The 27,406-nt window shown below is 36.5% G+C and overlaps 4 protein-coding genes, 1 non-coding gene and 1 pseudogene across 5 annotated transcripts; 4 read left to right on the plus strand and 2 right to left on the minus strand.

The window, feature by feature from the left end:
* Positions 1 to 205: 205 nt before the first annotated feature.
* LOC120131130 lies at positions 206 to 4,052 on the minus strand (annotated as a pseudogene).
* A 5,045-nt stretch (positions 4,053 to 9,097) lies between these two features.
* LOC120131189 (serine/arginine-rich splicing factor RS31-like) lies at positions 9,098 to 11,118 on the plus strand. Its single transcript, XM_039148237.1, has 5 exons — positions 9,098 to 9,204; positions 10,193 to 10,304; positions 10,410 to 10,639; positions 10,717 to 10,944; positions 11,088 to 11,118. Exons 1-5 carry the CDS (start codon positions 9,098 to 9,100, stop codon positions 11,116 to 11,118), a joined length of 708 nt encoding a protein of 235 aa, XP_039004168.1.
* Positions 11,119 to 12,643: 1,525 nt separating this feature from the next.
* TRNAV-AAC lies at positions 12,644 to 12,717 on the plus strand. The gene has a single exon. It is a non-coding gene; the product is annotated as a tRNA-Val (tRNA).
* Positions 12,718 to 12,844: 127 nt separating this feature from the next.
* LOC120131206 (bifunctional fucokinase/fucose pyrophosphorylase-like) lies at positions 12,845 to 16,952 on the plus strand. Its single transcript, XM_039148254.1, has 6 exons — positions 12,845 to 13,537; positions 13,690 to 14,057; positions 14,218 to 14,344; positions 14,470 to 15,483; positions 15,607 to 16,340; positions 16,434 to 16,952. The coding sequence occupies exons 1-6, from the start codon at positions 12,982 to 12,984 to the stop codon at positions 16,827 to 16,829; spliced, it is 3,195 nt and encodes a 1,064-aa protein (XP_039004185.1). The 5' UTR covers positions 12,845 to 12,981; the 3' UTR covers positions 16,830 to 16,952.
* A 1,914-nt stretch (positions 16,953 to 18,866) lies between these two features.
* On the plus strand, positions 18,867 to 20,592 carry LOC120131131 (ORM1-like protein 2; the record flags this gene model as incomplete). Its single annotated transcript, XM_039148205.1, has 3 exons — positions 18,867 to 18,986; positions 19,249 to 19,397; positions 20,181 to 20,592. Coding segments are annotated over 3 exons (408 nt in total), but the record flags the coding sequence as incomplete, so codon positions are not given.
* Positions 20,593 to 21,823: 1,231 nt separating this feature from the next.
* LOC120131165 (dof zinc finger protein DOF3.7-like) lies at positions 21,824 to 23,114 on the minus strand. The gene is made up of 2 exons (XM_039148219.1): positions 23,014 to 23,114; positions 21,824 to 22,806 (listed from the first exon to the last, which is right to left on the minus strand). The coding sequence occupies exon 2, from the start codon at positions 22,801 to 22,803 to the stop codon at positions 22,009 to 22,011; it is 795 nt and encodes a 264-aa protein (XP_039004150.1). The 5' UTR covers positions 22,804 to 22,806; positions 23,014 to 23,114; the 3' UTR covers positions 21,824 to 22,008.
* Between the last annotated feature and the right edge of the window lie 4,292 nt (positions 23,115 to 27,406).

Consider the following 27,406-nt stretch of genomic DNA (forward strand, 5'->3'; position numbering starts at 1 on the left):
AATTACAACGTAGTAAAAAACGGGGAAGAGAGTAATAATTAATAAATACTAGGGAGCTTTGTATTACAAGCTCTCTCATAGTCATCACTCGTATTTACAGTACAGTGGCTGAAATATAGGGACAACATATATGTGTTGGATCATTCTCCATTTCTGCTTGTCTTAGTATCTCATTTTCTATGTGACTAATGTTTGTAAGACGAGCTTAACGTATACGCCTAGGGTGAACTTCGACACTCAAAGGACTAGCCATCTCACACGACAACTTTAAAACCTCCGACAAGTCAACGGGATTCTGATCGGACGGCAGCCACTCGAACTCGTGCAAAAGGTCGCCGCCCAAAAGTTGACGATCGTCAACCCCAAGTTCTTTCCGGGGCACGATCGCCTGCCCGACCCGAATGGAGCCAGCCTGAGATCTGAACCAAGTACGGAAAACTACACCTCGCCTTGTTTAGCAACAAATCTGTCGGGTATGAATTCAAGTGGATCCGCCCACTCTTGCGGGTCTCTTGAGATGGCCCACATGTTCACCATTGCCGTGGTCCCCTTCGGGACGTGGTACCCATCGACGGTTGTATCGGTGATAGCAAGAAGGGCCCAGGAGAGCAATGGCCCCGGTGGATGAAGCCTTAGAACCTCCTTGATCACAGCCGCTAATTCAAGTTCATTACATCAGACTCATCAACGGCTCTTGATCTACCGACGACTTCGTCAAGCTCATCATGGACCTTTGACTGAACATCAGGGTGAAGCACAATCCTTGCTAATATCCACTCGATCAAAACCGCCACTGTATCTATTCCTCTGAATATCATTTCCTACACAGAGACAAATGACAATATTTAGCACCTATAGTACGGGAAGAAATAACTTGAAATCATGAAAGTTGATAACTTACCCACAAAACGGCAATCATGTTGGAGTCTGATAATTTATCGGTACCTTGGAGAAAAAGCAACACGTCGACGAAATCCCGAGCTTTCTCGTTTGTTTGAGCCTTGTGCTGGGATATTATTCGGCTGACGAATCGGTTAACTTTAGGTACAAGGCTTGAGCATCTGGCTCTGATTTTTTAGGGTCGAATTCGGCTAGCCAAGGGAGATGGTCAGACCAATTCAATGTCCCTAATAAATCATATCCTTCATCAACCAGAGCTCGCAGCTCTTCGACTTCATTATCGGCACAGTCTAACTTATACTTCCATCCGAAAATCGAAGCCATCATGTTGTTTAGCGAGGCTCGTTTCAGCACGTCGCGAACGTGGAAGCTTCGTGTTAGACTGTTAAAGAACATGCACGTGTATTGCTGTTAAAGAAATATGCACATGTATTAAGCAGTTAGTCTGTTAAGTGGTTAGCTGGAGTTGTTAGGCAGTTAGAGGAAAGCTGATGAGCATTGTATCTCTTATAAATTGGTGTACTTGTTGATATGAAAGATCATCCTTTTCCTGTGTAAATACACCATTGAAATTAGTTTTCTAATATGGTATCATTCGCTAAAAGATCCTGGCGTCATTGTCGCTTCCGCCGTTGCGCCGATTGAATTCCTTTACTCTCCTGCCGTTACTACGGCATAGTTTGTAGATTTTTTTTCCGAACTTCAGTTTTGTTTTCGTTGTTCTGTTGCTTCTGCTCCTAGTTGCTTCCATTCTCCTCGGTGATCCTGGTAATATTTTCTCGTCGGTGATTGATCTTCTCAACCGCTGTTCTTGATTGCTTTATCTGCTACGGTACATGTGGTTTATCGTTGTCGTCATCATAGTTACTGGGAATCTTCTCAATTCATCTTCTATCTCTGTTCCTGTTCGGTGTGCATGCTTCCAATCTGTTCGACCAAATGTTTCAATGATGTTGCTGGTGTCTGATTTGTTTCAGTAGAACGGATGAAATCATTCAACTATGATATTGTGACCATTTCTCTTCCGCTTTGTTGGTGTTCTTATTCAATCGGCCTCGCTATTCTCGAGCAACTCATTAGCGGCAAGAAAGATGCTGCCAGAAACTTTGCTTGTGGCCACTATTCAATTGGCAAGGAGATCGTCAACTTGTGCTTAGACCGTATCAGAAAGCTCGCTGATAACTGCACTGGTTCTGGTCTTGGTTCTCTCTTTCGGGTGCGTCTGTCCGTTGATTACAGCAAGAAATCCAAGCTAGGTTTCGCTGTCTACCCATCTCCTCAAGTCTTTACTTCTGTTGTTGAGCCCTACAACAATGTTCTCTCGGCTCACTCTCTTTTGGAGCACACCGATGTATCTGTTCTTCTTTACAATGAGGCCATCTACGACATTTGCAGGTGCTCTCTCGACGTCGAGCGACCCACTTACACCAATGTTAATCGTCTTGTCTCTCAGGTGATCTCCTCTTTGACTACTTCACTAAAGTTCAATGGTGCATTGAACGTCGATGTAATCGAGTTCCAGACCAACTTGGTCCCCTACCCAAGAATCCACTTCATGCTTTCGTCTTATGCTCCAGTCATCTCTGCCGAGAAGGCTTACCATGAGCAACTATCAGCTGTTGAAATTACCAACAGTGTTTTTGAACCCTCTTCTATGATGGTCAAGTGCAACCCTCGTCATGGCAAGTACATAGCTTGTTGTTTGATGTACCGTGGTGATTTCATGCCCAAAGACATCAACGTTGTCATTGCCACCATCAAGACCAAGCGCACCATTCAGTTTGTGGACTGGTGCCACACCGGATTCAAGTGCGGCAACTTCATATGAACGAGTACGCTAAAATAAAAAGGTTTTGATTCCTGAAGGAATTCCAGATGAAAGAAGGAAAATGTGGGCTTTGTTAGCTCAAACAGGAGGACAAAAAATATATTCGTCAGTTGTTCAAATTCTTCATATCAAGTAGTTTTAGTCTGTCAAGATCCTTGTATAAGAGGATGAAGAAGAAATAAATGAAGGTGAATAAGAAGAACGAAAGGAAGCATCAACACTTTCGATTCAAAGTGAACGAAAGGAAGCATCGGCACTTTCGATTCAAGAAGAACGAAAGGAAGCATCGGCACTTTCGATTCAAAGTGAATGGAAGGAAGCATCCGTACTTTCGATTCAAGAAGAACGAAAGGAAGCATCGGCACTTTCGATTCAAAGTGAACGGAAGGAAGCATCCGCACTTTCGATTCAATTGTTCATCTTTTCATCAAGAAGGTTTAGAAAGTAGGAAGAATGTTAGACTGTTAAAGAACATGCACGTGTATTGTTGTTAAAGAAATATGCACATGTATTAAGCAGTTAGTCTGTTAAGTGGTTAGCTGGAGTTGTTAGGCAGTTAGAGGAAAGCTGATGAGCATTGTATCTCTTATAAATTGGTGTACTTGTTGATATGAAAGATCATCCTTTTCCTGTGTAAATACACCATTGAAATTAGTTTTCTAATACTTCGGCTATGGTGATTAGCAAACAAGGTCACCATTTCAGAGGCAATCAAGCGTCTCTGCTCCTCGGAACCCTTGATTTGCTTGGGGCTAAAAAGGTGGGTAGCCGCGATCCTTCTAAGTGTTCGCCAGTAAACTCTGTAAGGAGCGAACCCGATTGCTCTGTTGAACATCAAGCTGTAAGCCGATTCTATGACCGGACAATCGGAAAAAACAGAGCTGCTGAGAATCTCTCTCGCTACATCGGGATTGCACGTCACGATAACTCGTGTATCACCGAGGCTGAATGCCATGAGCCTCTTGGCCTTGCATGTTTCGGCTGCGGCTTCAATTTTGTGGTCCGCTAGTGAGCTAGCCATGAGGTTCATGCTACCGATTAAAGGCAACCCTCTCGGACCCGGTATCGGCTTGTTAGAAACAGAGAGGGTGGCACATTTTTTGAACCTATATTTGCCCCAAGCTGGACCACCGGGGTGAAACCAGTAGACTAGGGCCATAACTAGCCAGCCAAGAGCTATAATCAAAATTGACCATGCCATGTTTTCTTGAGAAAAAGCTCGGCATTTGGATGCTAGGGCAAAGAACCAGACACTATGTCACTTCTCATTGTGTCGGTAGCTTAGTTGGAAGTACGCTAATAATTGGAAAACCAAAGACGCTGCCTTTTTTTTTAATTTTATTTTGGTAGTAAAACGAATGAGAGTGGCTGCTATTTTTATATAGGCGTCGTTAGTATGTATTTATTACTAAACACAGGTTTTATATGGTTGATTTTTGGGTAAATTACGCATTTAATACATAAACTATCAGTTATGGTATGTTTTAGTACTTAACACGTTTAATATTTAAACTATCAGTTTTTGTTTGTTTTAATACCTAAACTTTTAATTTTTTCAAAATTTGACGTTAAATTTTGAACGGACAGCAAAATGAAACAAAAACTAAATTTAAGTATGATTTAAAAAAATAAAAGTTTAAATATTAAAATGGACCAAAACTAATAATTTGTATACCAAAAATCTATTTCAATAATCAAAGTGAAAATTCTCTAAAAATTAAAGTGAAAACCCTAAACCGAATCATATAAAAAGTATGGATCATCTATATATTAAAGTGAAGACCCTAAACCAAATCATATATGCCGTATTCTTCTTGTTGCCCTCATAGGTGAAAAAAAAAGAAGCTTCGCCATTAATACAGAAGCAAGAACATATGTCCTTTTTTTTATACGACTGATCGACAAATCAGGGAAACCCAGGATATTGAACATTAATGTCTTAGTGGTGCGTCTGGGAATCAACTGATGATCAATGTCTTGTGATGTAATGATTTTAGACCTAGGCATTTCTATTATGAGAAAATAACCTCAGTGACCAAAAATGCCTTATAATATACGATTTTAACCAACTTTTTTTGATTTGCCAAAATGATCAACTAAATCGCAATGCGATCGATAATTCGCAATGCGATTTCCGGTATCGCAAATCAGTTTCCAGATTCGCAACGCGAACTTCGACTATCGCAATGCGATTTACATATTCGCATTGCGATACTCCAAGTTCGCGTTGCGATAGTCGAAGTTCGCGTTGCGATTTTCCAAATTCGCAACGCGAACTTCGACTATCGCAACGAATTTGGAATAAATCGCAACGTGAACTTCGACTATCGCAACGAATTTGGAATAAATCGCAACGCGAACTTCGACTATCGCAACGAATTTGGAATAAATCGCAACGCGAACTTCGACTATCGCAACGAATTTGGAATAAATCGCAACGCGAACTTCGACTATCGCAACGAATTTGGAATAAATCGCAACGCGAACTTCGACTATCGCAACGAACTTGGAATAAATCGCAACGCGAACTTGGACTATCGCAATGAATTGGGAATAAATCGCAACGCAAACTTCGACTATCGCAACGAATTTGGAATAAATCGCAACGCAAACTTCGACTATCGCAACGAACTTGGAATAAATCGCAATGCGAACTTGGACTATCGCAACGAATTTGGAATAAATCGCAACGCGAACTTCGACTATCGCAACGAATTTGGAAAATCGCAACGCGAACTTCGACTATCGCAACACGAACTTGGACTATTGCAATGCGAATATGTAAATCGCAATACGATAGTCGAAGTTCGCGTTGCGAATCTGAAACTGATTTGCGATACGGAGATCGCGTTGCGAATTATCGATCGCATTACGATTTAGTTGGTCATTTTGGCAAATCCAAAAAAAGTTGGTTAAAATCGTATATTATAAGGCATTTTTGGTCACTGAGGTTATTTTCTCTTCTATTATTCTTTGTTTTTCTCTTTTTAGTGCATAGTTAGATAACGTGTCACTTTTAAGTGGATGTTAATTGAATGCTTCTACTTAAGGTGACGTTTGGTTCGAATGAATCCCTTGGAATTAGGGGGAATTGAAATCCAATTCCGCCACTTTTCCATGTTTGGTTCAAGTTTTCCAAGGGAATTGGAATCCCTCATGGATTCAACTTTCCATCAAATGAGGGAAAGTGAATTTCATCCATTCTATGATGGAATTCAATTCCCTTATTGGACGGAATTCTACCACTTTCTCATGTTTGGTTCAAGTTTTCCAAGGGAATTGAATCCCTCATGGATTCAACTTCCATCAAATGAGGGAAAGTGAATTTCATCCATTCTATGATGGAATTCAATTCCCTTATTGGACGGAATTGAAATTTAACCATACTACTCTCATCAATCTTTTGGTAACTTATTCATATATTGAATAAAATATTTTATTATTATTTCGGGTTGGGTTTCTAATTCATATATTCAGGTCGGGTCGGGTGAAACTTTATTTTGGTCGGGTTGGGTCGGTTTTTTTAAGTGTGATATTCGGGTCGAGTCGGGTTCGGGTTTAGGGTGAAAAATACTCGACCCGAAAATATATATAATTTTACCTTATATATTTAGGAATAATTACAATAATACCCCTCTATATATAAATTTTTTCAATTATGTCACTGTTTTTATTGAATAAAAATAAAATTTTATTATTTCGGGTCGGGTTTCTAATTCATATATTCGGGTCGGGTCGGGTCGGTTTTTTTAAGTGTAATATTCGAGTCGGGTCGAGTTCGGGTTTAGGGTGAAAAATACCCGACCCAAAAAATATATAATTTTACCTTATATATTTAGGAATAATTACAATAATACCCTTTTCTATATATATTTTTTCAATTAAGTCACTATTTTTATTGAATAAAAATATTTTTTTATTATTTCGGGTCAAGTCGGGTTTCTAATTCATATATTCGGGTTGGGTCGGGTGAAACTTTATTTTGGTCGTGTCGGGTCTCGGATGGAGGTTCCCTTGTTCTCGGGTCGGGTCGGGTCGGGTGGACCAATAACCCGACCCAACCCACCCGACCCGACCCATGGCCATCCCTAATTGAGATGATTTTAACTTATGATGTTTATTAGCATGATTTTTATAATTTATTGAAATGAATAATCAATCAATAATTTTTTTTTTAATTTTTATAATATATTGCTATATTTAATTTATAAAACAAACTAAAATTAAGCAAAAAAAGAAGAAGGGCAATCCTGTCATTTTACATTACTAAAATCAAATTCATCTGACATGTCTGCGAACCAAACAAAATATGGAACTGGATTCCAATTCAATTTCATGCCAACCAAACAAAATATGTAATTGGATTCCAATTCCTGACAGATTCTAATTCGTTCACAGATTTCAATTCCCTCAGAAACATTCAGCGAAACAAACGCCACCTAAGTATTTTGGTAAGTAAAAGTTCAGGTCGGGGTGGTTCTCGGTTCAGGGCAAGGGTATACCTAAGATTACAGATTGTCAACTCAGAGTGACGGTGGTTCTCTTATATTTCACTCACCGTACTTTCAATTTTTCAATTTACTTACTGAACTTTTTTAGTCACTCATTGATGACATGAATTATTTTATTATTATTTATATGGCATGTCATATTTTTATTAACATTTTAATATTATTTAAGATTATAATAAAAATAAATTTAAAAATACTAAAATATGCCCCAAACCCTAAAACTAAAATTTTCACCCACTTCTCACATTTTCTCACCGTTTCTGGGTTGAGCCACCGGTGGCTACGATCGCAACGGCTTCCATAGTGGTTTTCGGTGGCCGTTGAGCTCCAAACTTTTTAGCCCAAATGATTTTTACCTCATGAACAAGAATCCACCCTTAGTTTCGTCGAAAAATACCCCGATGTTAACGAATTTGTAATGGAATCATTCGTTTTGTAGCATTTGATCTCCGTCGACAACCATTTGATGGAGCTCAAATGGAGATATGTCGATCCCTCCGTCATAGCGTCACTTCTCACCGTTCAGATCTATCGTTCGATCATAGGAGCTACCCCTTTTGAAAACCCGAAGATAAAGTTATATATTTTTCCTTTTTTTTTATTTCTTTGCTAAATGGTGAAACGGTTAATTCCTTCTTTTGTTGTTGAAGTTTTGGTGTTGAATTGTTGATTCAGTCAAGGTAATCTATTTTCCTCTTCATTGGTTGCTGTCATTTATTATGTTTGAGGTTTGGATATGGTTGATGCCATGATTGTGTTGATTGGTTTGATTGAGGATTGTGAGAGATGAACGAAAGAGTGAGGGGCAGAGGTGAGCTTGACCATTCGCCAGTGGGTAGGTGATAGCTGGTAGAATGGTGAATTTTTCAAGGGTGATGGTGGGTGGAGTTGTAATTTGGGGTTTAGAGTTTAAGATATAATTAGATATAATTTAAGGGTATAATTATAATTTTTCAAATTTATTTTTATTTTAATCATAATTTGTTGAAAATATTTTGATATTTCGATATAACAAATAAATGTATAAATTAATTTTAAGATTTTATATTAGATTTAAATATTATATTCGATTTAATTATTCAAATAATAATATTACTCAGTTTTACAATATCAATTTTTACTCTTTATTAAATGAAGAATTGAGATTCACACTAAAAATATTTTTGAAATAATTTTTGCAAAGTGTTTAGAACTTGAATCGAGTCAAAAATGGATTTTCAAAGAGGTAGTATCGATACTGGCCAAGCAGTATCGATACCATGACTTATAGTAGTATCGATACCATAAACACGATACCGATACTACTCCTTTGTTTTGACTCCGAATTTTAATAAAATGCAAAAATAATACCGATACCACGTTTCAGTATCGATACTACTATACTCCTTTGAAGGTATTGATACCATTGAACTTCCAACGGTCAAATATTTAAATTTATGACATATAATATGATACCCCATGAGTGGAGTACTAATACCCATACGCTCTCAACAGTTTTTTGATGTGGAAAATACACTACAACGGCTCTATTGACTCCAATATAATTTCTAACGTTTAGAATTCATACCCCTACACTCCGAGCAGTTTTTTGAAGTGAAAAACACATTACAACGGCTCTATTAATTTCAATATGATTTCCAAAGTTTAGAATTCATCCAAAGAGTATTTAAATAAGTCTTGAAGCATTGGTGAAGTTAGACTTTTGGCAAGGTACTCTCCATAATTATTTAGTTTGGTTCCCTTAAAAGTGGCTCTGTTTATTGTATGCTTTAGAGATGAAAGGTAGTGGTAATCTCCTTCTTTTCACTTTGCTGCAGGTTTCTTTTAAGGACAAAGGCGCTATTCCTTCGGTGGAAAAATGAGGCCTGTGTTTGTAGGGAACTTCGAGTACGAGACTCGACAGTCGGAGCTGGAACGTTTGTTTTCAAAGTACGGAAGGATCGAGCGGGTTGACATGAAATCCGGTAATATATGAAAACACTGAATGTACCCTGGTTTGCAGTTCACTGTTCAATTAGCTAATTGAATTTGGTGTTGCTTTTGCTTTAAATTGTGTGTTGATTGAGTTGAAGTCTGTCTGAATCTGAAATTATTTGTTTGGGGTGCTTCGTCCCCTTGTGTATTTTGTTGATGTTTGGCTGATCTTAACCAATTTGCTAAATTGTTTCTTATGTTGATAGTGGCTAAGTTTTCATGAAATTAAGTTCAACTCGTTTAATTCTTTACCTTTTGACCGATAGCTGAGTTCTAGTTGATTTGTATCACGTATTTTTCATTAATAAGTCTTAACTGACACTGTGAAGAGTTAGCTTCGATTTGTTGAGTGGTAGCCCTGTGTATGTACTTGTAGTTATGCAGCAAAAAGTTGGTCTGTTAATCCGATAGCAGTTTCCGGGAAAAAAATAGAATCGCACCCTTAGGCTTTTAATTTTATTAGAGTAAATCTCCATATTAAGTGTTTGTTTTGACGCTGGAACTTCTTCTAAGGGCCACTCGCAGATGGCATCATCCTGCATTTTCTTCTCTCCATATTGTTACTCACTTCACCCTCCTCACTGGCTGGTGGGGATTAATCGAATTATGGTGCCATGCCTACTACCACTGATTATAGAAGATCACTGAATTCTCTCATGTCAAGCTTTCTATTTCTGAACTCCCGCTATCTGAATCGCCAAGCATGCTTTGCAATGACGTATCAGACATGAAAACTTGGATTTTAACCTTTAATATGTCACACCATCTTGATTAAGTTCATCATGCAACACTTCTACATCCTTATGTGCATCAGCCCTGCTTCACATTTATGCAGGTGTTGTATATTTTTTCTAGTTCTTGAAGTGAAAAAAAATCATGTGCTTTGGCTGATAATGTACCACTATGTGTGCAGTGCAGTTATAGCACCAATTGCGAAAACTTATCACTTGTGCAACTAATTTGAGTTCATATTGCAGGATTTGCCATTGGTTTATTTTGAGGAAGAACGTGATGCTGAAGATGCTATACGAGGACTTGATAATATTACTTTTGGCTATAATCGACGACGGCTGTCTGTGGAGTGGGCTAAAGTGTGTTATTGTTCTTTCTGAGTTACTTCTTTCTACAGATGCTAGTTATGTGTTTTAATGCGAATGAAAGCAGTAATTTCTGAAAACGGTGATTTTTTTTGACAGGGTGAACATGGTCAGCATCGTGATGGTTCTAGGTCAGTTACAAATCAGAGGCCCACCAAAACCTTGTTTGTTATCAACTTTGATCCGATCCGTACTAGGGATCGTGATATACTGAGGCACTTTGAGCCATATGGGAAGGTTATTCATGTTCGCATTGGGCGGAACTTCGCGTTTGTGCAGTTTGCCACACAAGAGGAAGCTACTAAAGCCCTTGAAGCTACGCAAAGGAGGTATAATATACTCTTTTATCTAAATTGTTTTTGTGGTCGGTGGTATTGCTTCTAAAGTACTGTGTATGCCTTCACAGCAAGTTACTGGACAGAGTTGTGTCTGTTGAATATGCTTTAAGGGATGATGATGAGAGGGATGACAGATATGGTAGCCCTAGAAGAGGAGGTGGTGGGGATAGTCCATACGGGAGGTCCCCGAGCCCTGCATACCGCAGGTGTCCAAGCCCTGATTATGGTAGGGCACGTAGTCCTGTTTACGACCGCTATGACAGGCACCGGAGTCCCGAGTATGACAGATTCCGCAGGTAGTGATTAATGCCATATATTTTCTGTTTCTTGTTCAATTATCCTTTATGGAGATGTCATCTAGGCCTTTATATCATGCTTGAAACTATTAATTTATTATTCCACATGTAATAATATCCTTTTGTGTTTGTTGAATTTGCAGCCGATCACCTGTTCAAAGGTCCCGAACGTAGAAGGGCATTACATGGATCAATGTTCTCGAGTATTCTGTGGCTCTATCCCTAGCTGTGAACGTGTCTTGTAGAAGAATGAATTAGCATTTTCTTTTCTTTCCCATTATATGTTTAGTACGATCATTGTAGCTAGCTTAGATCAAGCTAGAATTAACAGTAATACCCGGTCTTAGTTGAGATTAATGTGCGGATAGTTTGCTTGATTTGTAGCTTAGATCAAACTAGAATTAGTATATATAATGGTTTGGATAAATGCTGTTTGCTTTGAGTGTACTAGTTGTGATCATTCTTCAACAACGAAATCTCAGCTTCAAGTCTCTTCTTTGTCGAAGCGCATGGAATTCAAAATAGCAAACCATATGGCGCACAAGAGGCCGAAGGCGTATTATGAAAACAACATATTTTTTAATCATCAACGTCCACGTAGAAACTTCTAAGTTTAATTATATTTCTATTGGTGATTGAAGAGTTCATTTGAGTGTACTCCTGCCCTTGCTGTTTGGACTGATATTATCAAGGCAAATAAAGTTTCAGAATTTCTGAATATGGAGTTTCGTGATTGGTTCGGTGCAAACATTACGTTGGGAGCTGAATTTGCAGAGTCTCCGCACGATTGGGATCTTCTCTTCGGAGCAATTTTTTGGAACCTTTGGAGAGCTAGGACGATTTTTGATATTGATGGAATGAATGAGTTTTCAATTATGGAACGCAGCAATTACCTCCTTGCTTCTATACAGAGGAGTCGGGACTGATACTGGTTCGAATAAACGGAGTTCTCCATGTGAGGGTTGGTTTAAATTGAACGTCGATGGAGCAGTGAACCGAATAATAGCAAGGCTTCTTATGGAGGCGTCATTCGCGATCATAACGGCCAATGGCGCAGGGGATTTTCTAAGTTAATTGGAGTGTGCTCGATTTTAGAAGCGGAGTAATGGGGTATTTACGTTGGTACGTGTATAGCATGGACTTGGATATTCGACGTGTGGTTTGAGAGCTATTTAAATGGTGAAGGGATCGAAAGACTTCCATGGCGGTCCAACGATCTTGTCCTTCATCCAAGAACTGAAGAGAAAACAACGGGAGGTAAGCTTTTCCCATGTTAGACGCACTGGTAATGCTGTGGCAAACAAACTTTCTAAGATTATATGTATGGATAATCTTGATGCTACCATATACAACCAACCTCCACAAGAAGTTCAAGATATGTTGATTGCTGATGCTATAAATGGAGAACCCACTAATTGTGCTTATGCGCATGATGACAGGATTAGTTGATTTCAGCTAGGTTGTCTGTTTTTCAGTTTGTTTGGTTCTTTTGCTGCGTCTTCGGCTCGAGTCTGTCTCGTTTGAATTATTGTAATACTATCAAAGGTACTCTTTTCCTCTAACTAGGATTAAGAGGTTTAATGAGGCCTTTAATAGTACTCCTTTACTAGAAAAAATAGAGTTTAATGATTTATTGGTCCCTGATCAACAAAGATAATTAAGTGTACATTTTACTCATCTCTTGTAGGGTTATCAGTAAGGTGTCGTGGTGTAGTTGGTTATCACGTCAGTCTAACACACTGAAGGTCTCCGGTTCGAGTCCGGGCGACGCCAGTTATATTTATCTTTATGTTTTTCCACCCTTTTTTATTTTCAATTTAATCGATGGTAAGACCAGAAAAACACATGATCGATCGTTAACTCTTTTTCTTCTTCTTCTTCTTCTTCTTCTTCATTTGTCTTTCAAAACAACATGGTTAAGTATTGGTTATATATTCCTTTCCATCTTCATTAATCCCATTCTCAGTCCACACTTCTTCCACTCCTTATCTCCAGAAACCACTGTAATTCGTCAATTTAATAACCCAGTCATCCGAAATGGAACCCAACCGACAGAGAGTATTCTCCAGAACCAAACGGAAATCTGACTTAATTGCCATTCTTCGTAAATCATGGTACCATTTAAGGTTGTCGGTGCGCCACCCAGCTAGGGTTCCCACATGGGACGCCATTGTTTTGACGGCCGCTAGCCCCGAACAAGCCCGACTCTACGACTGGCAGCTCAAACGGGCCAAGCGAATGGATCGGATTGCTCCCTCCACCATCACCCTCGCCGTTCCCGATCCCGACGGTCAACGGATCGGATCTGGGGCTGCCACGCTCAACGCCATTCACGCACTCGCTCAATATATGGACCAAGCTATCAACGGTGGGAGTTGTGGAGATAATGTTGTTAGTTTGATGGGTAAAAAGCATATTTTGTTGCTTCATGCTGGCGGGGATTCTAAAAGGGTTCCGTGGGCGAATCCGATGGGTAAAGTCTTTTTGCCACTCCCTTTCTTGGCTGCTGATAACCCTGACGGTCCCGTTCCGTTGCTGTTCGATCATATTCTTGCAATTGCTTCTTGTGCACGGCAAGCTTTCAAAAATGAAGGTAAAAATTCTGGGAAATCCTTGGTTTCAGTTTTGTTTTACTTTAAAATTGGTAAAATGGAAAAAAAAAATAAGCAATCATGTCGATTACTATAGTTAAAAGAATCTGTTGGTAGTAATTTGTGTTTGTATACACTTTTTTGTCTTGTTTAGGTGGAATATTTACTATGACTGGAGATGTGCTCCCATGTTTTGATGCCTCCTCCACTTTGATTCTTTCACCTGATGCGTCCACCATTATTACTGTGCCTATAACTCTTGATATAGCTTCTAACCATGGAGTCATTGTGGCATCTAAAACTGAGATTCTTGAGGAAAGTTACACGGTCAGTTTAGTTGACAACCTCCTTCAGAAGCCTAGTGTAGATGAGCTTGTTAAGAATCAGGCGATCTTGGATGACGGTAGAGCATTGCTCGACACCGGAATTATAGCTGTTAGAGGCAATGCATGGGTGGAGCTTGTCAAGCTTGCTTGTTCTTGCCAACCATTGATTTCCGAGCTTCTGAAAAGCAAAAAAGAGGCAAGCTACTAATACTTGTATTGGCATCTAATTTTGTTGTCAATCCAGGCTGTATTGAACTATAAGATTCTGTTGGAAATTGAAAAGAAAATATTGATTGAATTCCATATGTCGGTTTAGAAAATCTTACATGTTAAGCTTTGGATTCATCTTTATGCAGATGAGTTTGTATGAAGATCTTGTGGCAGCCTGGGTACCTAGAAAGCATGAGTGGTTAAGGCATCGCCCCTTGGGTGAAGCATTGGTTGGCAAACTGGGAAAACAAAGGATGTTCAGCTATTGTGCATGTATGTTAGACGATAAACAGTCTTTAAATCATCGAAATCTTCCTACAGTTCTCAGTTTCTTACCTTGCTGATATTTATGTGATTTAGTTTATTCATGATACCCCCTTTTCATTTTTCCATTACAGATGATTTGTTGTTTTTACATTTTGGAACTTCAAGCGAAGTTTTGGATCACCTTAATGCATCCGATTCAGCACTTGTAGGTCGAAGACACTTGTGTTCTATTCCGGCAACCACTGTGTCAGACATTGCTGCATCTGCTGTTGTTCTTTCTTGCAAAATTGACGATGGCGTCTCAATCGGTGAAGATTCTCTAATATACGACTCAAACATTTCCGGTGGAATCCAGATTGGTTCCCTGTCTATAGTTGTTGGTCTTCATGTTCCAAAGGACAGTGATAATAAGGTAGATAGTTTAGTGAAGTTCATGCTTCCTGACCGCCATTGTCTTTGGGAAGTTCCTTTGGTAGGACGTACTGAAACAGTGATTGTGTTTTGCGGCATCCATGATAACCCGAAAAATCCTCTTACCAAGGATGGTACATTTTGTGGTAAACCTTGGGATCAAGTCATGCATGATTTAGGAATCGAGGAAAACGATCTATGGAGCCCGAGTGACAGTCAGGATAAGTGCTTGTGGAATGCAAAGTTATTTCCCATTCTTTCTTACTTTGAGATGCTTAGCATGGCAATGTGGTTGATGGGCTTGAGCGATGGAAGAAACCAATACTTTATTTCCTTGTGGAGAAAATCGCCACGAGTCAGTTTCGACGAGTTGCATAGATCAATCGACTTCTCCAAAATGTGCACTGGATCAAGTATTCATCAAGCAGATCTTGCAGCTGGAATTGCGAAGGCTTGCGTTAACTATGGCATGCTAGGGCGCAATTTATCTCAGTTGTGTGAAGAAATTCTAGAAAATGAGATTTCCGGAGTCGAAATATGCAAGGACTTCCTAGCTCTCTGTCCCAAATTTATTGACAAGAATTCTAAGATTCTTCCGAAAAGCCGGGCATATCAGGTACAAGTTGATCTTCTCCGAGCATGTGGAGAGGAAACAAAAGCTTGTCACTCAGAGCACAAAGTATGGGCTGCAGTTGCTGACGAAACTGCTTCAGCCGTCAGATACGGTTTTGGAGGTAAAATATCAACTGAATTTGCCTTGATTATTATTTGGGAAATGTTTGTAAATTGGATTTTGTACGTATTGTCCTCTGTATTTATCAATTGCCATTTCCCTTTCATCTTTGTCCTTGGTTTAGAACAATTGTTGGAGTCAAGTGGGAGCAAGTCTACTAAGGCCTTCGGGAACAATAACCATGTTGGCTCCATGGGTCAGCTTTTTTGTCCAAAAACAATCAAAGTTGAGTTACCGGTTCGAGTAGATTTTGTTGGTGGCTGGAGCGATACACCTCCTTGGAGCTTAGAGCGTGCTGGTTGTGTTCTTAATATGGCAGTGAGCTTGGAAGGTTCTCGTCCAATTGGCACTGTCTTAGAAACAACAAATTCGAGCGGAGTCTTGATTACTGATGATTCTGGAAATGAGTTACATATTAAAGAGCTTACTTCAATCACTCCTCCCTTTGATGAAAATGATCCTTTTAGGCTTGTGAAATCTGCTCTGCTGGTGACTGGAATTATTCGTGAAAACATTCTAGTATCGAATGGCTTGAAAATAAGGACATGGGCTAACGTACCTCGGGGCAGTGGTTTGGGAACATCTAGCATCTTAGCAGCCGCTGTTGTGAAAGGACTTCTCCAAATCATCAGCGGTGATGATAGCAACGAAAATGTTGCCAGACTCGTTTTGGTACTAGAACAGCTCATGGGGACAGGCGGTGGCTGGCAGGATCAGATAGGGGGTTTATATCCCGGAATCAAATTCACTACGAGTTACCCTGGAATACCATTGCGACTCCAAGTCTTCCCTCTTGTGCCATCCCCTCAATTGATTTTGGAATTGCAGCAGCGGTTGCTTGTGGTGTTTACCGGTCAAGTAAGTAATTAATCCTACCTCACAGTTTCGTCTCCCTTGTAAATGTTTTCGTTGTCAACCTGAAGATCATTTTATTTTATTATAATCGTGAAGGTTCGATTAGCACATCAAGTCCTACAAAAGGTAGTCCTTCGGTATCTTCAACGGGACAACCTTCTCATATCCAGCATCAAGCGGCTCAGTGAATTAGCCAAGATCGGGAGGGAAGCTTTGATGAACTGTGACGTCAATAAACTAGGGGAGATCATGTCGGAGGCTTGGAGGTTACATCAAGAACTCGATCCTTACTGCAGCAACGAATACGTCGATAAACTGTTTGCATTCGCCGACCCCTACTGCTCAGGCTACAAGCTTGTGGGAGCAGGTGGAGGGGGATTTGCATTATTACTTGCCAAAAATGCCACATGCGCCAACGAATTAAGAAGCTTGTTGGGGAAAACCCCAGAATTTGATTCAGTAATCTACAATTGGAGCGTCTACGAATCATAGACAATAGAGTTTATAGTATCAATTAAGGTTGAGGATAGTTCATTGTTGTATAGTATTATGAAGTACTATTCTTTTACATTTGTGAAATAAGGACCGATACCGATGAGGTCCACTTGAGTTGGATGTTTGGCTTCTCTTTCCTCTCTAGATTTAGAAGGATTCTTGGTGCCTTCATCTCCGATAGCTGGTGGTCGTGTTCTTCAGCATTGGTTCCACTCTGACGAGGGTCGGGCCGATACCAAAGTGCTTTTTGGCTCCGTGGTGGCATGGCTTCATCTGTAGGCGATCATACCAACGGCTAGCTGCAGCGCTAGGTGCAGCAACCTTGCGATTGTGCTGCAGCTGAAGTATGGAAATCTTTGGTTGAGTTTTGGATAAAGCTATAATATTTTTTTGGGTGAATTATGCATTTAGTACCTAAACTATCAGTTTTGATCGCTTTAGTATCTAAACTTTCAATTTTTAAAAAATTATATCTAAAATTTAGTTTTTATTTCGTTTTAGTACTCCACCATTAAAAACTTAAAGCGTTTAGTACCTTAACTATCAGTTTTGGTTCGTTTTAGTACTCTAACTTTTATTTTATTTTTTAAATTTAATGTTAAATTTTGAACATGGGTACTAAAATGAAATAAAAATAAAATTTAGGTATTATTTTAAAACAAATAAAAGTTTAGGTACTAAAATGGTTTAAAATTAATGGCTTAGGTACTAAATATGTGATTTACCCTATTTTTTATACTTTTGCTTTGAGATAAAGTAACTTTTATTAATTGCTTCTACTCTTTGAAAGAAGTGCAATTATTATAAAGCACTCAAAATAGATATAAATTCAATTGAATCACCTATGAAATGATAAAAATGTTAAATTGAATATTTCTTCATTAAATTTTTATCATATTTCTATTTTAGTCATCCAACTTTAAAATAATTGATTTTATCATTGAATTTTGGATTTTTTTTCATCCAATTAGTTCTATAATGGCAACAATAGTTTGTTTCTTTTTTTTCCTTCTAGTTTTATTCATTAAATTCATCTAATATTTCATCTATCATTTTTCTATGGTCGATATCTTTTTTTCATCGTTCGATTATTGTCAATAATCATTTATAACGTAATTGGTAACAAAATATTCTCCATTTTCATCTCTTTCTTCTTTTCAATTTGATTGTTCACGAAATATTTTCAAAATCGACGAAACTCATAGAAGTTTCAATGTTATCTTAATTTGATTTGCAATTTTCAGGATCAGATTGTCGTAAAATTGAAATATTTTTAACGCTTGAGTAATAAAAATAAAGTTCAAAACTAAGTGATGAAATCAATAGCTTTTAAAGTTAAATAATCGAAACAGAAATAAAGAGAAATTTGAGTGAAAAATAATAGTTTACCCAATATATATTACAAGTTTATTACTTAAAGCAAATTTCCAAAAATAAAGCAAAAGTTAAACGAAACGAAACGGAGCCGTACAAGTCCGCTAAAGTAAAATTTCGTTCACGACAGAAATGAGTTGATTTTGTTGGTAAGTGGCTGTTGTAATAATTATCCGCTTTGGATAATTTTAATAAAAACACGGTAAATTACACTAATCATCACTAAACTTTATTCTCTCTCTTATTTCACTCATTATACTTTAAATCAGTTCAACTTCTTTACTAAACTTAATATATTTGATTTTTTTGTCATTTTGCCTTTTTTTCACTAATAACGTTATAAATTGGCTATTATATAGATGCGAAACGATTTTTGGTGAAAATTTTATTTTTTTAAAATGGTGTCGTTTTAATGGCATCAATTATTTAATGACAAGATACAAAAAAATCAAATGTATTAAGTTAAGTGAAAAAATTGAACGAATTAAAATAAAAGAGAATAAATTTCAATGACTTTCCATTAATTTCCTATCATTCTTTTCTTCTCCTCTTCATTCCAGCACGCAAAGACTCTGAAACCTTGTATATAATTCGATCAAATCAAAGAATTGGGTCGTCTGGGTATTTGGTGGGTCATTGAAAGTAAATGGCGAATCTTGACGTGAAAGTTGTGCCACCGGCGAATCTCAATCGGAACACCGACTGGTTCATGTATCCCGGAGTATAGACTACCTATATTCTATTCCTCTTCTTCTCCTGGCTAATCTCGCCCATTTCCTCGTACGTTTCATTCTTTTCTCTCTTCCAATTATCTCATAGTATTCAATGCTCAGTTGGGTTTCTTGCTATGCCTGCAAATTATCCTTTCCATGTTCTTGAATTTTAGGCTTGTTGAAAGTTGCTTTGTGTGGTGTTCAATTGGGTTTACTGATGGGGAAGAGGGAATAAGGAAATCAGGGGATTTTCTAATGTGAATCATGTTAAGGTTTTTCAACTGGCAGATCTTATGCTTCTTTCTAATGTAAAGATTGTCCATTTCCAGGTCACGTACCACCTCTTTCACTGGAAGAAGGGAACCCCGTTTGCCGATGATCAAGGGATTTACAATAACTTGACTTGGTGGGAGCAGATAGACGACGGGAAGCAGCTATCACGCAACAGGACGTTCTTAACTATTGCGCCAGTTGTGCTGTAAGTCTGTTACATTATGTTCTACTGTTCTTCTGTATCTTGTTGATGATGTTTCCTATTATTTTGTGCGGTATCTCTGTATTTATGTCGGTATGCATGCGAATGTTCTTTCTCGAGCATTGAATGTTCGATGATTCGGCCTTTTATTGTGTTTCCTTAATTGGGGTAATGAACAATATGGATGGCTAGGGAAACAATCAGTAAATACGGATAACCGCCCATCATAGACGGCGCATTCGTGTGGGGAGTATCATGACCGGGTTCTATTCATAGCTATTCTTCTGCAATATTTGCTATAAAGTCTCATCTCATTGATCTAATGTTTATTCATGCTGTCTTGCTTTTGACAAATAGCAAGTATGTGTATTTGCAAACAGTTAGCCATGTACTCTTTGGCCAGTTTACTAATAGTTATCGATCAGATCATGATACAGCATATTGTGTGTTTTTATTATAAAAGATCAATTTGATGCATTGATCTCAATTGTTTGTTTTTACTATATTAGCTCTTGACACTTAGATCAATAGTAACTTTCCGTATATCGTTTGGAGAAATATTCTACTCTGTGCTGATATTCATAGTCTCGTTCGAGAAGTCTGATTAACAACCAGAGAATATTTTGATAGATAACACTTAACAGCAACAACTTTTCATCCCGAAGCCCTTGTTAATTTTTTAAAACCTCCATGGCACGAGTTTATGCTTAATTCGTGATGTTTTCACTTGCTGAGTTGGGCTTTTAATTTCCGTGTTCTTCGTTTTCTTTGTCGTTTCTGTGACAGATACCTGATCGCCTCCCATACAACAGACTACCAACATCCTATGCTCTTCCTGAACACACTAGCAGTGTTCGTGCTCGTCGTTGCAAAGTTCCCCAACATGCACAAGGTCCGGATATTCGGAATCAATGCAGATAAGTGACTCAGCCCCCCCCCCTCCCCGGTTTAGAATACTCGGTCTTGCCGGATATAAAGCCATACAGCTCCTTCGCCTCTGTTAAAATAGAGATACATACATCTTTGTGTAGGACATTTTGAAGATTTGGTCTTCTTTTCTTTTTCCTGGTGAATTTGGTGTCTGCACCCACAAGCTTCCTTAGATCATTAAGGAATAATAATGAGTGTATGAAGTTGATCTTTGTACAGTAGAGAAATGTAATGTATGCTCAATACTGCATATATGGTATATCACATTTCTAGTTTTAAAAAGGGTAAACTACGCATTTAATATCTAAACTATCAATTTTGATCTCTTTTAGTATTTTAAACTTTCAATTTTTTCAAGACCATACCTAACTTTAGATTTCATTTCATTTTAGTACCCGCCATTAAAAACTTAACGCATTTAGTACTTAAACTATCAGTTTTTGTACTTAAATTTTTAATTGTTTCAAAATTTAATGTTAAATTTTAAATGAGGATACTAAAATGAAACAAAAACTGAACTTTAGATATGATTTTAAAAAAATTGAAAGTTTAGATATTAAAATAACCAAAATAGATAATTTAGGTACTAAACATATAATTTACCCAAAAAACTATACTGTCACAGGATTGTACGGAGAAGTAAAACTATCAAAATCTCTCCATTTATCCCCTGGTTCTTGGGATCACAACACTTGGCTGCTTTAACGGCTAGTCTTAACGCATCTATATCAATGTATGAATAGTTTTTATTAATTAATTTGAGTAATTAGAAGTTAATATCAATATTTATTTAAAGATAGTCCTTAATCTTTTGATATCAAAGGTTCGTGCTCTTGATATTTATGGTGCTCGAACTTGAATTTTCAAGAAATAAAACAATTCTTCTATCACTTGATTCGTGTATGTATTATGGTTATTTGGGTTAGATAGTATATTTTAATCCTACACCCGATATCATTGGAACTTTGACTCTTTCCTTTATAAAAAGTTGACTCGTTTTTCAATTCAAATTTGGCTAAGTTATAAACAGAGATTTCGGTTAAGACAAATGCAAGAATACAAAAGGAACAAGGGGATTGACTTGTGAGGATGGAATGTTTGTGTACCAAATTAAGGGTGGGGTAGCACTTTTGTCTTGTGTTTCAAACCCACCCGGTGCTTAAAATGTTTGAGCTAAGACCCGCCATTGCAATGGCTTTTATATATTAGGCGAGGTTTATAGTTGGAGCAGGTAAACCCGTTTCTTCTTTTTTATTTTGAAAGAACCAAAACTATCCATCAAATTCCATATGCTGCCGGGCATCATTGACGTGAATGAATCGAGCTTGAATGAATAAGTTTGGATGAATATTTTTATTTAATATTCGTAAATATGTTGGTTTAACATGTTTATATTCGTTTAACACACTCGTTCATCGCTGCAACAATTAGAGACTTAAAGATAGAAGAATCCATGGAAACAACTCACATTTTTCTCTGACAGATTTTCAGAGGAGAAAGGGGAGATTCAAAAGCAAATGAAGAAACCCCATCAATATATATGCATCATCCTATGATGATGATCTGTTAGTTCTAAACAACTTTTAACAACTAACAATCAAATCAACCATGTGAAAGGGAAAAAAAAGAATAAAGGAAGAAGCAGTTCCTTGATCCTTCTTCATCATCATCGTCATCATCTCTTTTACCATGATCCTCCACCTAACACTCCATTATGATTCCAATATCCAGCTGAATTGCTTCGTTCCTTGTTTTGATCTTCAACTCCGTTAGTACTCGAAATCGGTTTTAATTCTCCAAAAGGGAGGAAAACCCTTCCACCATTATTTTCTTGACCTCCATGGACCACACCAGCCCTATTTCCAGCTCCATCGATCGGAAAACTGAGTGTCGGTTTATAGTCTTGCATGGGGAACCCAGTCGAGTAAAGCGCAGTCGAATCTTGGGTCGGTGTTTGAGCGAAAGAATTCAACCCCTTTGATGATACCATCCCAGCCCTAAGGAGCTCCATAGCCGAAGTCGAGTAGTAGTTTTGCTGGTCGTTATAATGGGATAAGCTCAAACCATGATGAATCTCTTGGTTAGCCGAGAAAACCAGGTTAAGGTCCTGGCCTTTGTGGGGTGGTGCCTTAGGGTTTTGAGACGGGAAGCTCGTCGAGCTTAGATCCGGGACTTTGGCAGAAGCTGAAGACGATGTCGATATTGAGGTCGATATCGACGTCGATCTTTTGTTCTTCCTGGAACCACCACCGACTGGCACATTCCTTAAAGATCCACCCTCGGTCCAGTACCTCCGGCAAGTCTTGCAGAAGTATCTTGGCTGAGTGAGGCTGTAATTGTTGTAGTAACAAAACTTGGTGTTCGTCGAGTTGCATCTAGGGCAATTCAACTGCTCCGGTGGCTTTGTTTTCCTCTCTAGAACCGGCCCTCCCTTTGTGTTGGCCACCATCTCTTCCATTGGCTTTACCATGCCATTCATACCCTGAAAACCCTAAAAAAAGAACAATCATTTCACCAGCAACAACAACAAAAAATCATCAGCAATAATAACAACTACAACAACAACAAATCCACCTACCTGCTGTGACCATTTATCAGCATCCATCGATTCCAGAAGGAAAAAAAGGAAAAAAAAAGAAAAGAAACCCTGATGACTTCACAGAGAGAGAGAGAGAGAGAGAGTTAAAACCTCCTTTGTTTGTCTGCAACTGCAAGCGATGATCTCTTTTAGAGCAAGAAAGAATGTTTTCAGACTGCTTCCATGGTAGCTTTGTGTTGGCTTTCACTTTCTGAATGATGGGAAAAAGAAAAAGAGGGTTGGTTTGTTTTGACTACGCATTATATAATATAAAAGAAATAGTATGGACATTAGTCTTATTCTATAATAAGGAATTTCAGGCTGCTTTGGTTTTATATTTTAAAAGGGACTGATATGCACAATTGCATATTTTATTCGGATGTGGGTGGAATTATGAGTGTGCACTGTGGTGGGCTTGTGGGATTTCTCCTTTTTGACCTGGTAAATGTGAAAACTCTTTATCAGGTCATCGGATTATATAGAGATAAAAACGAATAAGATCATCTTTATCGGGTCGACCATATGAATTATCTTTTGTACATTGTGTCGAAGTGTTTGCTTGCTTGCTGTTAAAGTTATCTATGATTCATCCATTTGCCAGTCAACCTTTCTTCTTCTTAATCGTATACTTCTTTTTTTGTACACTCATATACACCATGGATTCATTTAAAATATAGATTGTACAATTATAAGTATACAATTAAGATAATATTATATGAATTAATCTACTTCGGTGATTAAAAAATTGATTTTGAACGTTAATGTAACTCAAAATTTATAACCCTAAACTCTTGCATTTTCGTCCCTTCATTCACATTACTTGTACTTTATGCTTTGATACCACTAGTGAATCTAGGTTGTAAATAAGACGAGTTGTGCTCGAATATTATTTAGTTCAATTTAATTTTCTAAGTTTAAAGTTGAATTTGATTTAATTCGGTTGAAATTCAAACTCGAAATCGAATATGAACCTCAAGTACATAAATTTTTTTATTACATTTAAAAAAACATCAACATACCCAAATCTTTGTCTTTGAAAATTCATTTAGTGTTTTCTAAGAACAAAATGATGAATGTGATTCAATTGGAGGGGAAAGAAGTGTTCTTCTTTATACACACAAGAAGCCTTTCTATGTCTCCTAGAAAAGTTCAAATTTGAGCGCACGGTCCACAATCAATTCATAGGTAAAAGCAAAGCAACTTTGATTGGTAAAGCTTAATTATTTTCTTTTGTTCATGAGAAAAAAGGTTTAGATAAATGTGTATGAAATTATTATTTATTATTTTATAAAAAATAACATTTTATCCAAATATTTAATCTTGTTATCTTACCTTTTTTTTGTAATGTTTGAAATTATTATAATAAAGTATTTGTTCATAATTTTTTTAGGCATTGATAACGTACACATCCCGCAGATACATCTGCTCTCGAATCCAAAAATTTTAAATAAAATAATACTTTTTTACTACTAAAATCGATCGTTTGATGAGTTCTCGTCACCTTACTTAAAAAACATTAAATTTTAGGTAAACTACATAATTAATATCTAAATTATCAGCTTTTTATCCATTTTAGTATTTATACTTTCAATTTTTTTCAAGATCATACCTAACGTTTAGTTTTTATTTCATTTTAGTACCCCACCATTAAAAACTTAACACGTTTGGTACTCAAAGTATCAATTTTGGTTTGTTTTAGTACCTAAACTTTCAATTTTTTCAAAACTTAATGTTAAATTTTGAAAGGGGTACTAAAATGAAACAGAAGCTAAACTTTAGGTATTGTTTTAAAAAAATTGAAAGTCTAGGCACTAAATATGTAATTTCCTTAAATTTTTAACATCTTCTTCTTTCAATGTATGATAATGATATTGTGAGGGAGGATTTAAATAAAAGAAATACTTTTTTACTACCAAAATCGTTTGATGAGTTCTCGTTATATTACTTAAAAAACATTAAATTTTGGATAAACTACATATCTAGTACTTAAATTTTCAATATTTTCAAGATCATACCAAACGTTTGATTTTTATTTCATTTTAGTACTCTTCCGTTAAAAACTTAACGTGTTTAGTATCTAAACTATCAGTTTTGGTTCGTTTTAATACATAAACTTTTAAAAATAAATTCAAAACTTAACGTTAAATTTTGAACGGGGTACTAAAATGAAAAAGAAACTAAACTTTAGGTATGGGTTTTAAAAAAATTAAAAGTTTAAGTATTGAAACAGATCAAAACTAATAGTTTAAGTACTAAACAAGAAGTTTACCCTTAAAATTTAATATCTTTGAATGTATGGTAATGATATTGTGAGGGAGGAGTTGGGCCTCAACGCAATGATGACAGGCCCCATACAATACAATAAAACTGAGAACATTATGATTATAATTCATAGCACCAATTCTCTAATTGTTTATCCCTTGAGTCAAGATTCAAACATGTAGCAAATTTTATATGCAAAGGGTTAATAATGTCTCATGTTCGAACACTAGTAATATCAGAGGTTTGAGCGTTTAATATTAAAAAGTACAGAATTATCTATAAACAGATATTGTCATATACTTATTCAAATTAATTAAGAAAATATTATGTATTTTATTTTAGACTTTATGGTAATGTACTCCTTTTAACTAATATAATTTGTTGTAGACCATTAATTAATTAGAAAATATATTACGCGACACTAAAATTATTTTAACAGAAAAATATAATTTAATGATTAATGAAATTTTATTTTGTTAACGTAAATAAATTATTAAACTTTAATAATCTGTTTTATTGTCTTCTACCGCTATAAGTGTAGATTTTATCAAAATATCTTTAAAATTCACTTAATTAAACACAAATTTAATAAGGTTCTGTTTGACGTGGTTTATCAAAAGTACTTTTATTTGAAAAAGTCTATTTTGACCGTAAAATTAATGTTAAACGGGTACAGAATATAAAAAAGATATTATGGTGGAAACGGTGGTTTCAAACTAACCGTCAAAGTTATGATTTGTAGTTTTTTCATTTTTAACTTTGCGTTTAGGAACAAATTATAATTTTACTTTATTAATGTATAAGCTCAACTCAATTATGTAATTATATTTTATTTTAATAATTTAATATTAACATTCTTAAAAATAATTTATTACTTAATAGTTTATTTTAATTATTTAAAGTAAATATAATTTAAATTTTATATTCAATATAATTTATTAATTAATAATTTAATATTAACATCATTAAAATATTATTTATTGAGTCGTAATTATACGAATATCAAATTATAGTAATTAATTGAGTCGGCTAGTTATGCAGAGCAGGAATTATTGGTAGACAGTGGTAATTTCTGGCAGCTTCTAGTACAAGGGCACTCATACCTAATCAGTTATCCTCAATGGACCAACAAATAAGGGTAGACGAAGGTTTAAGACAGAACGGAAAGAATTAACGATCGCAATGAGCCTCATCTAATGTAACGACCGACATATAATTTTATGTTAAGGGAATAATTTAAATTTAGAAGAATAAATTTGAAATTTTAAAGTTCTAATAAGACGAAAATAAATTTTTAATAAAAAAAATCTTAAATTTTTAAGTGACAATTACCCCTACTTACTCCTCTTGATTCATCTGTGACAGCAAGCAGTCATTGATATTTAAGAGTCATTTGTAGATACCTTTGAAAATATTTTTTTTTGTTTAAAATCTCGTTTGAAACGTAAAATATTTTTAAATAAATTATTTTTAATTAAAGATTTATGTTTAAAAAGTGATTATTAACGTCGAGAATCTAATTGAACATCGAGATGTAAACTTAGGTTTGAAAACACTCACAAGCCTTGCTTGGTTGTCCTCCAAAACCAAAAGGATTGCATGCACATCGCTGTCCATATACTAACCACATCTACCAACTTCTTTGTCCTAATCCTATTTTTTACCTTTAAATTTTAAAAAATAATCATTTCAGTCCTTCAAATGTTATCGTCTCTTTTAGCCGGTGAACTTTTAAGGTTTTTCTTTTCAAATTAAATCAATTAAAAACATATAACGAATTTTTTTCTTCCATTTTTCATGTTTTATATACATCATTTTATAATTTTTAACGATTTAAACATATATTTTTACATTTTTTAATATTCAATCGATTTTATTTTATAATTCTAATTTGGTAAAAATGCATTAGAGGTTTATGTACTTTTGAAAAAAACTCAATGTGACAATTGTATTATTATTTTTCTCCATGTGACCTTCTAACTCAGAAAACAAATCTAATGTGACTCTCCAACTCAAAAAATAAACTCAATGTAGCCATTTGACCAACGTTTTTTCGTCGTTAATCGTTATAGTACTGATGTTGCAGTTCACGGTGCTGACATGACAATCTATGGTGTTGAGATGGCAGTCAACGGTGGCAGATTAACGTGACGGATGACATGGTAAATTGACTAAATCGATAACTTAAACATGACAAATGGACAACCACATTAGTACCGTGAATTGATACGTCAATACTGTA

The sequence above is a fragment of the Hibiscus syriacus genome, unplaced genomic scaffold (genome assembly GCF_006381635.1).
Source record: "Hibiscus syriacus cultivar Baekdansim isolate YM2019G1 unplaced genomic scaffold, ASM638163v2 tig00110549_pilon, whole genome shotgun sequence".
Lineage (NCBI taxonomy): Eukaryota > Viridiplantae > Streptophyta > Magnoliopsida > Malvales > Malvaceae > Hibiscus > Hibiscus syriacus.

What these genes read in the sequence shown, in the direction of transcription:
- LOC120131189 (XM_039148237.1), top strand. Translation starts at nt 9,098, where the DNA reads ATGAGGCCTGTGTTTGTAGGGAACTTCGAGTACGAGACTCGACAGTCG. An exon ending in TGTCTGTGGAGTGGGCTAAA is followed by an intron (nt 10,305 to 10,409) that starts GTGTGTTATTGT and finishes TTTTTTTGACAG; the next exon opens with GGTGAACATGGTCAGCATCG. An exon ending in CTTGAAGCTACGCAAAGGAG is followed by an intron (nt 10,640 to 10,716) that starts GTATAATATACT and finishes ATGCCTTCACAG; the next exon opens with CAAGTTACTGGACAGAGTTG.
- LOC120131206 (XM_039148254.1), top strand. Translation starts at nt 12,982, where the DNA reads ATGGAACCCAACCGACAGAGAGTATTCTCCAGAACCAAACGGAAATCT. An exon ending in CGTCAGATACGGTTTTGGAG is followed by an intron (nt 15,484 to 15,606) that starts GTAAAATATCAA and finishes TCCTTGGTTTAG; the next exon opens with AACAATTGTTGGAGTCAAGT. An exon ending in TTGTGGTGTTTACCGGTCAA is followed by an intron (nt 16,341 to 16,433) that starts GTAAGTAATTAA and finishes ATAATCGTGAAG; the next exon opens with GTTCGATTAGCACATCAAGT.
- LOC120131165 (XM_039148219.1), bottom strand. Translation starts at nt 22,803, where the DNA reads ATGAATGGCATGGTAAAGCCAATGGAAGAGATGGTGGCCAACACAAAG.